Source organism: Battus philenor, unplaced genomic scaffold (assembly GCF_028537555.1).
Source record: "Battus philenor isolate CCGP_79_NKW_IND1 unplaced genomic scaffold, ilBatPhil1.0.hap1 SCAF_6, whole genome shotgun sequence".
NCBI classification, from domain to species: Eukaryota; Metazoa; Arthropoda; class Insecta; order Lepidoptera; family Papilionidae; genus Battus; species Battus philenor.
Genome location: NW_027181726.1, coordinates 8,926,904 through 8,940,437, shown reverse-complemented (window position 1 = coordinate 8,940,437; position 13,534 = coordinate 8,926,904). Strand labels below are relative to the sequence as shown.

Here is a 13,534-nt window from a genome sequence, read left to right as displayed (position 1 = left end):
ATTTTATGAGACAATGTCCTAGGTGCATCCTAGATTTGTCAAGACACGTATCGCAGTAATATGTGATTTCTCACCGCGTTCTCAAAGGCATGCTGCGGTCAGATCAAACTTTGCAGTCCCTTATTGGCCCTTTCGGCATTATTTGGAGCTTCCCATACACATACATATACTAAGTAAGAAAGAGACTAAATCTTACGCTATATATTAGTCTCTTTCTTACTGAGGGTGGACTTTGTAACGCCTTAATCTATTAGAAATATACTAACTAAACAGAGTTGTAAGATTTGGCCACAGTGACAGCGGAGTCGGGTCCACGAAAGTACTTCCGAGAATGGTATGTTATCGCACTTCGTAAATAATGAGATCGAATTACAAAGTCGTAACCGCGCCGCTTGAGTTGCGACTACAAGTCGGCCGGGCGTTGTATCGGCGCCGCTCGAGTGCAAAGGGTTAACATGAAACCATTATTGCCGCGAATTTGTATTATCCATATTTTAACTTAATTTTTATTTTAGTGTTTGTACTGTTTGCATGCTTTTTTGCTTATTTTGCAACTTTTTTTTTAATTACGCGATACCTTTACTGGTCAGTAGGTTGATTATATAGTGCGTGCATAAACGAGCTAAATAAATGCAAAGTTATCAAATTTTTTAAAACATTATCCTGTATTGGAAAATTTAAGAACATAGATGATGAAATACCACCATAATGGTATGCAAATGACTAGTAATGTTTTCTTCAATTCAATATTCAAAAAAACTAAGCTTTCATAAAATATGTACCTAAAAAAATTTATTAGTATCAGCTGTTATATATTGGTATAAAGCAGAAGGCAAGTTGAAACAACAGTTGGAATCAATTTTTTACAAGTTCAAAGTATATACATTATGACTTATTATCGATTATAAATGCCAAACATTAGCCCAAGCGTGGGGGACGAATCCGAAGTAAACTTTGTCTCAGACTCGATACGCCGATAAGATTCGAAGATTATTCGTTATTAGTGTAACTTTTTTAAAGAATGAATAGAGATATAGCAGAAATCATCCTTTTGAAAAGTGTTTATTAAAGAAATATGCTCCATGTCCTGCTCCATGCCCGTAAATAAATTTACAGACAAATCACACTCCAAATTTTTATTCTAATAAATAATGAAAATATAAACCATTAAAAACTATTTACGAAGTTTCTTTTATTTCTTTCTCTAATGCCTTAAACACATAAGAGGACATGGCCAAACCGTAATATTTTTCACTGTGCCATTTAAAGTAGTTTGAGCAAAAAAATTATTTCTATGAAACAGCCAATACTATCGTTTCCAAAACAAGAACATGTAAGCGTACTACTAGTTTTTATCAAACATGATTTCTTATATCTTTCTATAACCTCTACGTAAATTGATCAAAAAAAATATTTCGCTACCATTTTATTTTAGTAATAGGAAATATAATTAGGCTGTGTCGATAAAATTTAGCAGGCAACACCCACGTCAAGGCTTGACACTGATGAACGGTCATATTGTATAACATAGCTAACTTAGGCTGTTTACTTAATATTCTACAAAATTTAGTTCTTCTCTTCTTTTCTATCGATAGACGTCCACTGCAAGGCACCTTAATTACTAGGCTTGAAGGCAGAGTGACGATCGCAATTTGGTAATTGTGGTACGCTGCTACCCATCCTCTGGAATTTCGTGAGCAGTGGCAACCCTTTATAAGTACTACACAAAGTATGAATTGTAAAAAATTGCACCTGGACAATTAATCTAATTCACGGACCCTTCCGCTCCGTGAACTCAGTAACAATAAAGCTGTAAAAGCCTTAGGGCTAACAGCATTAACATCTTCAGAAACATCTGGACAATCGAACCCGCGACCCACAAACGCAAGTTTCAGTCCTCCATCATCTACCGCACAAATAACATGTCTACCAGAATTTAAAGCTAGTTTTCCAGCAGATCAGCAACCAAGATAACCAAACCAGACTCTAAGGCCTTCAACAGAAGCCTATTCTCTTCCAGTCTCTGAAGGACAGACAAGAGCAGGCCGTTTAACTTTCTTGTGCCTTAAAAAAACTGTATATTAAATTGTAAAGCATACGGTAATATGCAATATGTATTTTGTAGTCAAAGCATTGCTTGAAGCGGGTTTTATACGCGAGCTATTACTGCAGGGAAGCGATGCTTGACCTAAAACCCATTCCTTACATTTCTCGAGCTGAATTTGCGTTTATTAATATTCTGCAGTTCTTTTCAAAGCAATTACCGTAATAATAATGGCCTTAGCGTTTTGAAGGTACAGAAAATTCAGTCATTTACTTTAACAAATTAAATATAAATGGGACTCTCACTGTATTTTCTGATATATTTAAAAATAAATTTTCTCTGTAATAATGAACTTTTTTGATCCCTTAATTTTATACCGCTATTATAAAATGTTAATGTAAAATTAATTTTGTTGCAAATAATTTTTCACTCATTTATATTTAAAGAGTTTTCAATTTAAATAAATAAAGTGTTTAAATATCGCTGGTATAAAAACATCGATAGTGATCCATTTAACACGTAATTTTAACCACATATATCATATTAAAAATTAACAATTGTATTATATATTTATTAAAGGATTATTTTTTTATACCAAGAATTGTTAAAAGAAAAAAATTATGCTAGTTTTTATTATTAGTTTCTTTACTTACACTTCAACATACATCCTTCAAAAGAAGAGCGTCTTAAAGTGTAAAGTGAGCGAGCCTTTTAATATGCAAGTGCGCTTACTAACATAACACCAACACTGAACAACAGGTGGGATCGTAATACTCCCCCAATGTCTTTCTTGTAAGATCCCGTCTAGACTAGTACCTCTGCGACAAGCTTTGCTTCAACTTTTAACAAACATTGTTACCGTCCGAAATACTACGGCGACGTCTGTATTTGCGGCACAACAGTTTGCACATTTTGTGTTTCGATCTGAAGAGACCGGAAAATGGACAACATATTCCATTGGTTGGTAATAAAGAGCTAAATATATGTTTACAAAAAGGCAAAATGTCGGTTTACATCTGTTGTTTGCAAGGTGCGAACAAGTATTGCCGCTCCGAGTTAGTAGTAGAAAATTTATAATTTATCTAAATGGTTAGTTATGACGACTTAGGGATGCATATGCCGGGTACAGATAAATTCTTTTGGTATTTTGTTCGTAGTTCGTCTTTGTCTCCATTTTTGGGACTCACAATTTATGTATAACAATTTATATATGTTATTGAAAAACGTTGAGTGAAAATTAAAAATTATTACAAATTTGTTGTAAAAGTAGTCGGCAAACGCTATATGCAAGCCGCCACCGGTCCTATAGGAAATCTATGGTAGAGGTCTACGTTCAGCAGAGGGCATCTTACGGTTAAAATAATAATGATGTTGGCTGTCCCTTTTACTTGCTTACAAACGTGTGGTTAATCGGCTGTATTATCTGTATCTAATATATAATGCAATTGAATAATTTAGCACAATTATGGGACCGCCTTTATATGCAATACACAAGGGGTGCTCCTTGTGACAAAGTTTCTTTTTTTAGAAAACAAAAATTAAAGGCCACTTAACCCAGAGATATTGTATCCTTAACTTCTTTGTACTTTTTTACAGGAAGAAAAAACATTAATACTTCATGACCTTTCATTCCGTCGTGCTAACACATGTATATAAGAAATAATTTTTAATTGTTGCAGAACACTAAAACGGCAAATAAAATCATCTTTATTACCGTACTAAAATTGCCCATCACGTTCATTTGAATGCACTTCTCAAAAATATGTAGAAAAACCACAACATAGCAAACATTATATAGCAATAGTATTCACGATCGCGAGATACGGAATAGCGAGCGCTGCGAGGACTGCGGTACTCCACATATTTTAACGTAATGACTGCCAGTACTTAGTAGTGTACAGGTATTAGTATTTTCAAGAATTTGTATGTAATTGATAACGTAAATCTGTTTATGTATACAAATATTGAGTTACTAGAGGCAAAGGCAAGAACCACTTGACAAATTCCTTTGATTTTCATATTTTCAGTGAGGTAACGAGGAAGGGTCTTATTTAGAAAATAGTAATAAAAACAACAATTTGGAGAGGCGATCATCTCCTGTTATTCTATCAGGTATTCGTGCATAAATATGTATATGAAATTGTGACACACCTCTCAAGCATGCACAACCCATGACACAGGCCATTATGAAGAGGCGCGGCGGCGTTGGCGGCTACGGGTGATGTATTATAGCGTTGTTAAAGAACAGCATAGAACGGTGTTCATGTGTATGTTGTCGATTAGGTTATCGTGTATATATGTGCATTTTGGATAAAGTTGTGACACACCTCTCAAGCATGCACAGCCCATGATGTAGCCCATCATGGAGAGGCGCGGCGGCGTTGGCGGCAGCGGCGGGCGGCGTGCAGGCGCGGGCGGCGCGGGCGGCACGGCGCGCTGCAGGCGCCGGCCGCGCGGGCCCCCGCGCGACACCGCGCCGCTTTACAACCCGCACTCGCTCGCCACCAGACCACCGCTCACACCACACACACAAACCCACATCCCGACCAACAACTCGTATGTCATCTTCATCTCCAAAACGTAAAGATCATGGACATACAAAAAATCCTTTCGAATAACCCTTGAAGGACGGACGCATAACACTGATACTAAAGATGTGTCTCTACGCGATCAGCGACAAATTAAATAGAACTCGCCGCAAAACAGTTCGGGTGCCGTGGGACATTTAACACGGTGCAGCAGTCACGATCGCGTGTTGGTCGCCTGTACGATCGATATGCCCCGTTAACTTGACGCCTTGTAACTATCAACAATCGGTCAAAAAGCATACACATCGATGAATACATAAGAAATATCGAATTATACTGAAATAACTGTGCAACTGAATGCAGGCTAAAGTGACCAACATCGTCTAAAGGACATAGGACTTTCTCATCCTAAACGAACGTAGTATTGACTTTTATAATTAGAAGCAAAAAGATAAATTCTTTTTTGTTGTTTATTTGTGCTAACACGTCTGGGGGGGGGCCAATTTATTGTGCGTATTGTAAATGATATGCGAAACGAATGAAGATTTACAATGAGCTCAGTAATAGTACCGCGCGCGGTACGAACAACTGAGTGATGGGCGACGGTGGTGGGCAGGATGCATGCGGCTGCCCCGAGTGCGGTCTGCGGGTGTGCGGGTCGGAGCGCGGCGGGCGCGGGCGCGGGTGGGCCAGCACTGAAGCGCGCGCCGCACGCCGCCGCGTCGCACAGCCGTCCCCACCCCCGTCGCCCCTTGCCTGGCCCCTCCGTCGCCCCCCGCCGTCGCCCCCAGCCGGCAAATGTCCTATACTTCCACAGACCCGCAGCTAGCATTCCTGCCACCCCTTATGATACCAGCTCATCGGATAATACCAGTAAAAATTACAACTGCTTACTCATTAACCCCACTTGACGATAAAAACTTAAATAATTGACAGGTTTCGTTTTTATTGCTAATTAATTGCCAGAATCCATTTACATGTATACATAAACATTGTTAAATTTAATTTAAAAATAGCGACTGTCGTTTCTGGCCGGTTTTTCTCAGCGGATCAGCATTCCAAGCTTGTGGTAGGTAGCTTAATACTTATAGTGTTAAAATAATTAACGATTCAAAAGTGCGTGTAAATAAATGCCTACTCGAAGAAAGATATTATTAAGAAGATATATTAGAGGTAGAGTGTTAGTTTAAAAATTTATGAAGTCATTAAAAAACCTCAAGGAAAACGAATTATCGCAAAAATATAAGAGCAAATGCTAATAGATTAAACATAAGTTTATCCATATTTTTATAAAACACGGATTTTCGCGGGATTGATCGGGTCGAATTAATAGTTTTATTAAAAATTAATCTACGACCCGTGTGTTGACGAGCGCGTGACGTCAATTGGGCAGCGACTTGCGGCACCGGCGCTCAGCGCGGGTCAATGTTCGCTCGTCCTGCCAGGAAGCCGCTAATTCCCGCCACGCGTCGCTTTTCTTCGCTCGTGAATATCCTACATGTTTCTCTTTTTATATGTTACAGAACATAAAGAACTTTTGAATTCTTGTTTAACCATATTCCTTTTTTAAATATACCCCTTGTAATTTATTTTTATTTCAAACAACGTAAATTTCAATTACTCTGATAAATTATATTACTAGAGTATATGGCTAACGAGTAAAACCAATTCTATTACTAGAGTAATAATCTAAATAAGAGAAATAAAAAGCTCTAATCGTTTTTTTCTGCTTAACAAACAAATAATTTAGTTAAATAAATAATTATTTTATCACAGAACTCTAATGATAAATAACCCAAATATCAGATGTTGTTTTGTTAACTGCCAAATTATTGATACACTTTTTAATATTTCTTGTTTTTTTCTTTTATCTTAATAGTATATAGTATAGTTTAACTATATTATTTTTTTTAGGATTAAGCACTACGTAAATCAATGGGTTACACTAAATTTTACGTTGAATATTACATTTTATTAAATGAAATAGAAATATCCAGTAAAGACAAAAATGTTGTTATTTATATTCTTATGGACACTAGTCCACAATAACTATAAAGTTAAACGTTCTAGACATTAAGTAGGTCGTCTAAGCAGTTCGTTGTACGTATCGATTAGGACTTGCCCGTTCATTTAACCACTACACATCTAAACGAGTACATAAAACGTTGTTTAAAAATATTCTTTGTTAATGAATCGATAAAATAACTTTATTTTGCTAAATAACGTAAAAAATAAATAATATGTTATATCGCTACCGAAGCCGCTGTACCGTGATTTACCAATCGCTTTGATTCATCTTTTTTGCTCGGCCGGCACCTCGTCGCTTTCTTAGGCATGGTACAGTGGTTACGGTAGCACTACACTTCCATTCGCAATAGACCGTGGTAATTGAAAAATTCTACAATGCCAGACTACTCTTTTGATAAACTTTACTCATAGACACTGTACGCTGAAATCCAACGAACATTTGCTATTATAAAAGTTAATATATTTAAAGAAAAATTTAACAGAAAAATTAAAATTTCTAAGGTGAATACTTTCGAAGAATTAATTTCAATGATTTGCAAAAGCAATTACTGAAATTATTAGTATAAATACCTAATAATTTTTAACGGATTTAATTTTTAAACTATATATCTCCACTTGCTAATTTCAGACATTCCATAGTTATTATTATAATTGTGAATTGTATAATGGTGAGAAATTTCACTTGAAATTTTATTTTTTTATAACCGAATTTGTGTTATTATTATTTGTATAACCAAACTGTCGTATCTTTGTATCCCGCTTGTAATGACGATGCTCATAGTCCTTGGTTTATATGTATAATATATTGCGTTTGTAATTTTTTTTTACTGTCGCTGGTGGAACTACATAAATAAATAAAATGCGTTTTAATCCATTACCTTCGAATCTGTGCGTGCGAAATGTCATGGTGAGAGAGAATGGTGGTTGATTGTAGAGTAGTGTGCATCGACCAGACTGCATTGCTATATAGCACGATCTGGCTATGATGAAATTATTATAGGAATATTTACTTACCAATGACGTTATTATTCTGATGGTGGTGGTGGGCGGCTGCTGCAGCGGCGACCGCCGCAGCCAGCGCAGCTTGTTGCGCCTGCTGCGCTAGTTGGGAGGCTAGCTGAGCTTGTAGCGCCGCGTGCACGCTGCCCACGCCCGGGCCCATTCCACTCATCACACCTCCGGTGTCGCCTCGCGCCTCTTCGCCGTACGCGGGCGATGTGTCTTCGTCTAAGGACAATTAGTCATGGCATATTTTGAGTAGAATGATTACAATATTATCAATGTGATAAAAATTTATAATAAATATTTTTATGGTAATGCAGTTGGTATAGAAAGAATTTTTATATAGTACACAAGGGCTATCCATCCAATCTATAATTTGAGAACTGAAATGGAAGGAAAATTAAAGAAAAGTTTAGTACGGAAATAATTTGACTGATATATCTATGTAGATAAAAACATTATTATTATTTTTTTTGTTTAAGATCGAAGTAGTTCCTTACTGAGAAAAAAACTAAAAAGTCCAAAACTTTTAATATGAACGAAATCTGTCGGAGCATTTAAAAGCCAATAGGTATTTGAAATTATTTTTTGGAACTTGTGACCACTTTTAAATAAACGCAATAACTTCATGATAATCCAAAAAATTCTACCAGTGTTTTTTATATTTAAGTTATAATAAGCCGGGAATAAATTGTTCGACTACTGTATTATGGACGTTTTTTAAGGTGCTCACATTTAAACCTCTAGCTCTTCTCAGATTGCGACGTATTTGAACCCTCACAGCTTTATTTTAAGATAAGAGTAGACGCTATAGAAGACCTTTTTATATTCATTTCTATTACTTTTGGCATTTATCTCGTGACGTACATAAGTAATGACTGTAAATGATTCATATTGAGCAATAAATGTGAATGAATACTAAACATCGTATGCAGATAATTAGCTATCCCGGATATCTAATTAATTAATAGATACTAAAGACATGGATTTCAAGTACTGTATACCAGAGCAATTGTTGTAAGAACATTCTTCTATAAGTAAGACGTGTATACGAATATATTTATCAAAAAAATAATAAAGAAAAAAATGAGTGCAAGACGCATTGTCACCAAAATGTACGTGACGAAAGTTCGATCATCGAATACAGCAGATGGTTCTTGGTATTATTATTAGTTATTGGTCTCTTAACCATAATAAAGATGAATAGTGGTAGCTGTGGTAGATGACTAAGGCTTGCAATCGTAGGTCGCGAGATTTCTAGGATATAGTCTTTATAATCCACACTTTGTGCATTAATCATGTAGGATTGCCTCTGCTCACAAACAAGATTTCAGAGGATTGTGCCCAGCAGCGTCTTCTTCGTAAGATTATAGTTTCTCCTCATAGATAGGGAGGCCTATTCTCTGCAGTGGGCCTCTGGACTCAAAACGCCAACGACGCCAATAATATATAATATGGGGCACCGTCCAGGTTCACTTTTAAGATATTTCACCGAATTGGGAGGCCATCAAGTTTTTCGGTTGCTTCGATGGACTCTCGTGACTGAGCGCTTGAACCTCCAGGTGAAGACCACGGCTTAGGTTGTCGCTGGATATATGGTAAACATTTTGATTTCAAAGTGCCTGAATGGACTGGACCACGGCTCAATATTTGCTATCAGAGTATCCGACGGTGTGACAGCATGCAATACATATAATCAATTACAAAGATGAAAATACCAAATTGTAACAAAAACATTTCTTACTTGCTTCAGGGACAGGGGTGACTGGACTCTCTGGTAGGAGAATTCCCTTCTGCACTAACTCATCTCTATTTGCACGGACGGATATCTTCCTTTCTAATGCTGTAACAATAATAATTATATGTAACAACGTTTTGTGTAATCTATTATCTCGGTAATTTGTTATTTCTTTTTTTAATTATTTTTAATAGCCAGACAAAAACGATAACGAAACGTGGAAAATTCTTATCTGATATTATTGCTCAGAGATTAAATATTACTGCAGGTATTGTAGTTAACCAACTTTACGTACATAGATATTTATTCACACTAACGTGTGAAGAATGAGAAACAGAATTTTCTTATACTAGATGCTTTTAAAAAAATTATATTTATTGAGCACTGCACTAGCCAGTTATAATTTATTTTAAAAATTTGAACAAGAGCCAAAAATATATTTGTTCCAAATTTAATTACACCATCTTTAGATGGTTAAATAATGATAAATTATAAAATATTTTAAAGTGTGAAGTAAAATAATAGATGCATCACTTACTTCTAGAAGCTGCCTCGAATTTTTCTGACTTCTTTTTCCGTTTCCATTTCCATGGCTTAAAGAGCCTACCGAATGCTGAAAATTTCGACTTCGGTCTCTCAACGGGAGGAGTACGTGCGCCGGAGCCCAGACTGTTTGTGCGTACCGCTGAACCATTTTGTTTTTTGGCTGTAACAACAAGTAATAATGTATTCGACCGTAAAACATCAAAGATAGGAACCATTTTAGGCCCGAGACAATAATGATTCAAAACTGCGAAAGATAAGAATCTTGTTCATTTCCAAAGAACCGGACGAATTTTAATGAAGTTTAACGAGTACTTATTATTACGTATTTAATATCCATTGGAAATCATTAACTTTAAGCCTCTGAGAAACATCGCTCTGGCTACTGTAATAAGGATAGTTGTAAAAAGGATATAAAAAATAAAACATGTAGGTTTGTTGCGCGTTATTCTCAGATCAGGCAAGGAAGGATGCCATTAAAGGGGAGAATAATCTCATCGTAGTTCCTATCAAATTGGGTTATTCAGGAATTTTCGAATGAATAAATAAATAAGTTCGTTTCTTGATAAGAACTATGAATTAATTTAATAAAAAAAATTATTAAAATATTTAACGAACACTGAACATGGTTTTAAATATCATGATCGAATCTGTGAAAAGTTTAATTATAAATAAAATAAAGTAGTTTTCAAAAGAAACGTAACGTTACCATATTACCTAAAAATAACACAGAATTCATTCATTACAATTAAAAAAACCAGGACTTGATTTTCACAAAAGGTCACGAACTCTTGGACTCGAAAATCTAAAACTTATCACGAATTCTACATAAAAAGAAAAGTATATACAAACAATAACAATGTCGTTATTCTATCAAATTACTTATATTACTAAACAAATTCTATTATCTTTTAACACATTAAACATTGTTTGAAATAATGTATACACAGTCATTAAAAACGCTGTAATCACGGAATACTGCAACATGCAAATAGCCGTCACGGATGTTTCGATTGCTATTGACAGATAATATAAGTCATTATTGGCTATGCTTATGTGAACGAAAGACGTTCACCAGGCTTTGATTGGTCAAAAATTTGTCAAATAAAGGCTGTATGGCGTCGACATGAGACGTAACATAGGCCGCATTAGTTCCGTAATCAGGCAAGCTACTTGAGCCACTCCTACTGGATCATACTAATGATGGGCACATATTCTATCCATTTTAAGGAAGGTACCAAACTAATAAATACTATTATAGTGTATTACATAAAATAATATAATTATTATATAGAACCAAGGTCGCTGAAGTAGTTCGAAGAATTGCTCATCTGAAATGGCAGTGAGAAGGACACATCGCTCGTGCAAACGATGGTCGTTGGGGCTGAAAGGTTCTCAAGTGTCGACCACAAGGCGGTAGACGCGGTGGGTGTGGGCCCCAGGGGGATGTCAGCGCAAGACCGGCTTATCTTTGGGGGAAGGCTATGCTTTACAGTAGACGTCTCTGATATGATGAAAATACATATAAACATACTGCTGGCTACAAACCTTTTCAGTTTTTTAAATAACAATGTTATCACTATTTGTAATTCCTATCAAGTACTTACAGATATTATCCTTGAATTATTTATGTATTTGCATATTTACATGAACATAATTATTTTATTTATGTAAATATATGTATATGTATATACGAAAACATGTTATTTCCTACACATCAATATGTTTTTTATTATAGCTGAATCTGAGTAAATGTAATGTTCGTTTTTATAACATTGTTACACTTATTATACATTCAATAGATTTACGGATTTGTTTTGAATTTAATGTTGAAAAGTATTCTCTAGTCAACAGACCCTTAATTTTGTTTGTATATAGACTGCTTCTGATAATGTTCTATGGGTATACGATATTCCACTTTCTTTTTAACTTAACACCAGTCATTATTCAAATTGTCATCTATTTTTTTATATTGACATCCAAGTTCTTTTCGATACATTCTTACAAGAACAAAATCTCCTTTTAAGCTAAATATTTTTCCTTTGTATTGGGCGACCTCCCTGCTGTATTTTCTACGAAATTATCAATGTTTAAAAGTTAAACAATTAAAATGTTAAACATTACAAAAAATTTAATAATAAATAGCTGGAGTATGCGTGTATATCATTACAAATAATACTTAAAATCTTCAAATTCTCTAACAAAAAACATACCCTCATAATCTTATTTTTAAGGAAATTTTTGCGAATATGGAAAACAAAATTAAAAACACTTGTTTTAATGCCTTCGTGTTTGAAACACAAGTTACCCGGATAACTATTGCGTTTACATGCTTTAACTCACAGATCAGCTATCACCCCAATATTCTTTTATTAGGTCCACTTTGCTTTATATTAATTAGTTCTCCTTTTGTTCAATCTACACTTTATGTAAGCTCACAGATGCTATACGAAATTTAGAGTTTATGTACATTAAAAAGGAGTTTGTTATTTGTAAGTCTAATGATAATTCTTCATCTTTATTTTAAATTTTAAATCTGAAAGTTAATATTAGATTTTTATGTTATTGAAATCATTTGCAATGATTAATTTTTCGACTAAGATATGTAAAACTTAAACGTTGTAAAGAATTTACGTATAACTACTTATACAACGATGCGCCATTTTTTTAATGATGTTGTTTACCAGTACTTACAGGACTAATAATTCTAAATTCATAACAATCTGCCATAATTATATTATTTATTCTTTAGTAAGCTTTAAAACATAATTATATTCTTATTTAATACATTACAATGTGTTAGTTGTGTAGAAACAATGCAACCACACCGCTGTTTAGTAAGCAAATGAAACAGATTCATAGTGAGCGCTAGCAATTGTACATAATTTTATAGAAGCGTTAACACACGGGAACATTTGTTGTTTTTTTCAATACAATTCAATAATTCTTGCATTAATATTAAAATCATCAATTACTGTTTTTATTATGGGCAATGTCATTTAGTTTTCTGTAACAAAATTTTTTCAGTTTTTTAGACTGAAAAATTTTTTATCGGAATCTTTAGAAGGCCACTATGCAAACGACAGATGTTGAGTGTAATTTTTTCCACGTGTAAACTCATTCTTACCAATACTATGCAAGCCAATGGCAAAGTTTAGCGTTTTCTAGTATTAATTCGGCAAGGCGAAAAGAGTTAAGCAAAATTTCTTGAAAACCAAATTTTGATACAATCTTTCTACGAGTATCAAATCAAACGGTTCTATAAAGATTAGTTGTTTCAATTGACTTTTCTATTTCATTATTCATGTTCGTATAGATGAAGCATATAAAAAATATCGTAGATTTCTATTTCAATTACATAATTTTCATATTTTGTTAACTCAGAATTTTTTCGTCTATTCGGCCAGCGGTAACATAGTTTCTTGCTTAGCATTGTAAACGATCTCAATAATGTTATAAATATAGTCCAAACTATAGTATAGTACACTTATTATTTTTTAAGGTGTTATTTTAGCTTTCTCGTATTTTTCTACAAGTCTTTTCACATTAAAAGTTATGTAACAATGGATTTATTGAAACTAGATGCGTTTAAACCACAATGTGTTTAGTGTTTACCAAACATGGAGCACGACTTTACAATATTTGGATATA

At 34.6% G+C, this 13,534-nt stretch overlaps 1 protein-coding gene across 7 annotated transcripts in view; it reads right to left on the bottom strand.

Annotated features, from left to right (window-relative positions):
* The window catches only part of LOC137930636 (phosphatase and actin regulator 3), a 56,364-nt gene that overhangs the window by 30,004 nt on the left and 12,826 nt on the right, over positions 1-13,534 (bottom strand). For 6 of the 7 annotated variants that reach the window (XM_068773946.1, XM_068773947.1, XM_068773951.1 and 3 more), the window contains 3 exons: positions 9,879-10,046; positions 9,347-9,445; positions 7,615-7,827 (listed from right to left, as the gene is read on the bottom strand). In XM_068773946.1, the coding sequence (XP_068630047.1) occupies positions 7,615-7,827; positions 9,347-9,445; positions 9,879-10,046 (480 nt within the window). Of the gene's footprint in view, positions 1-7,614; positions 7,828-9,346; positions 9,446-9,878; positions 10,047-10,600; positions 10,695-13,534 lie in introns of those variants that run through there. The other variant, XM_068773953.1, reaches the window with a different exon arrangement.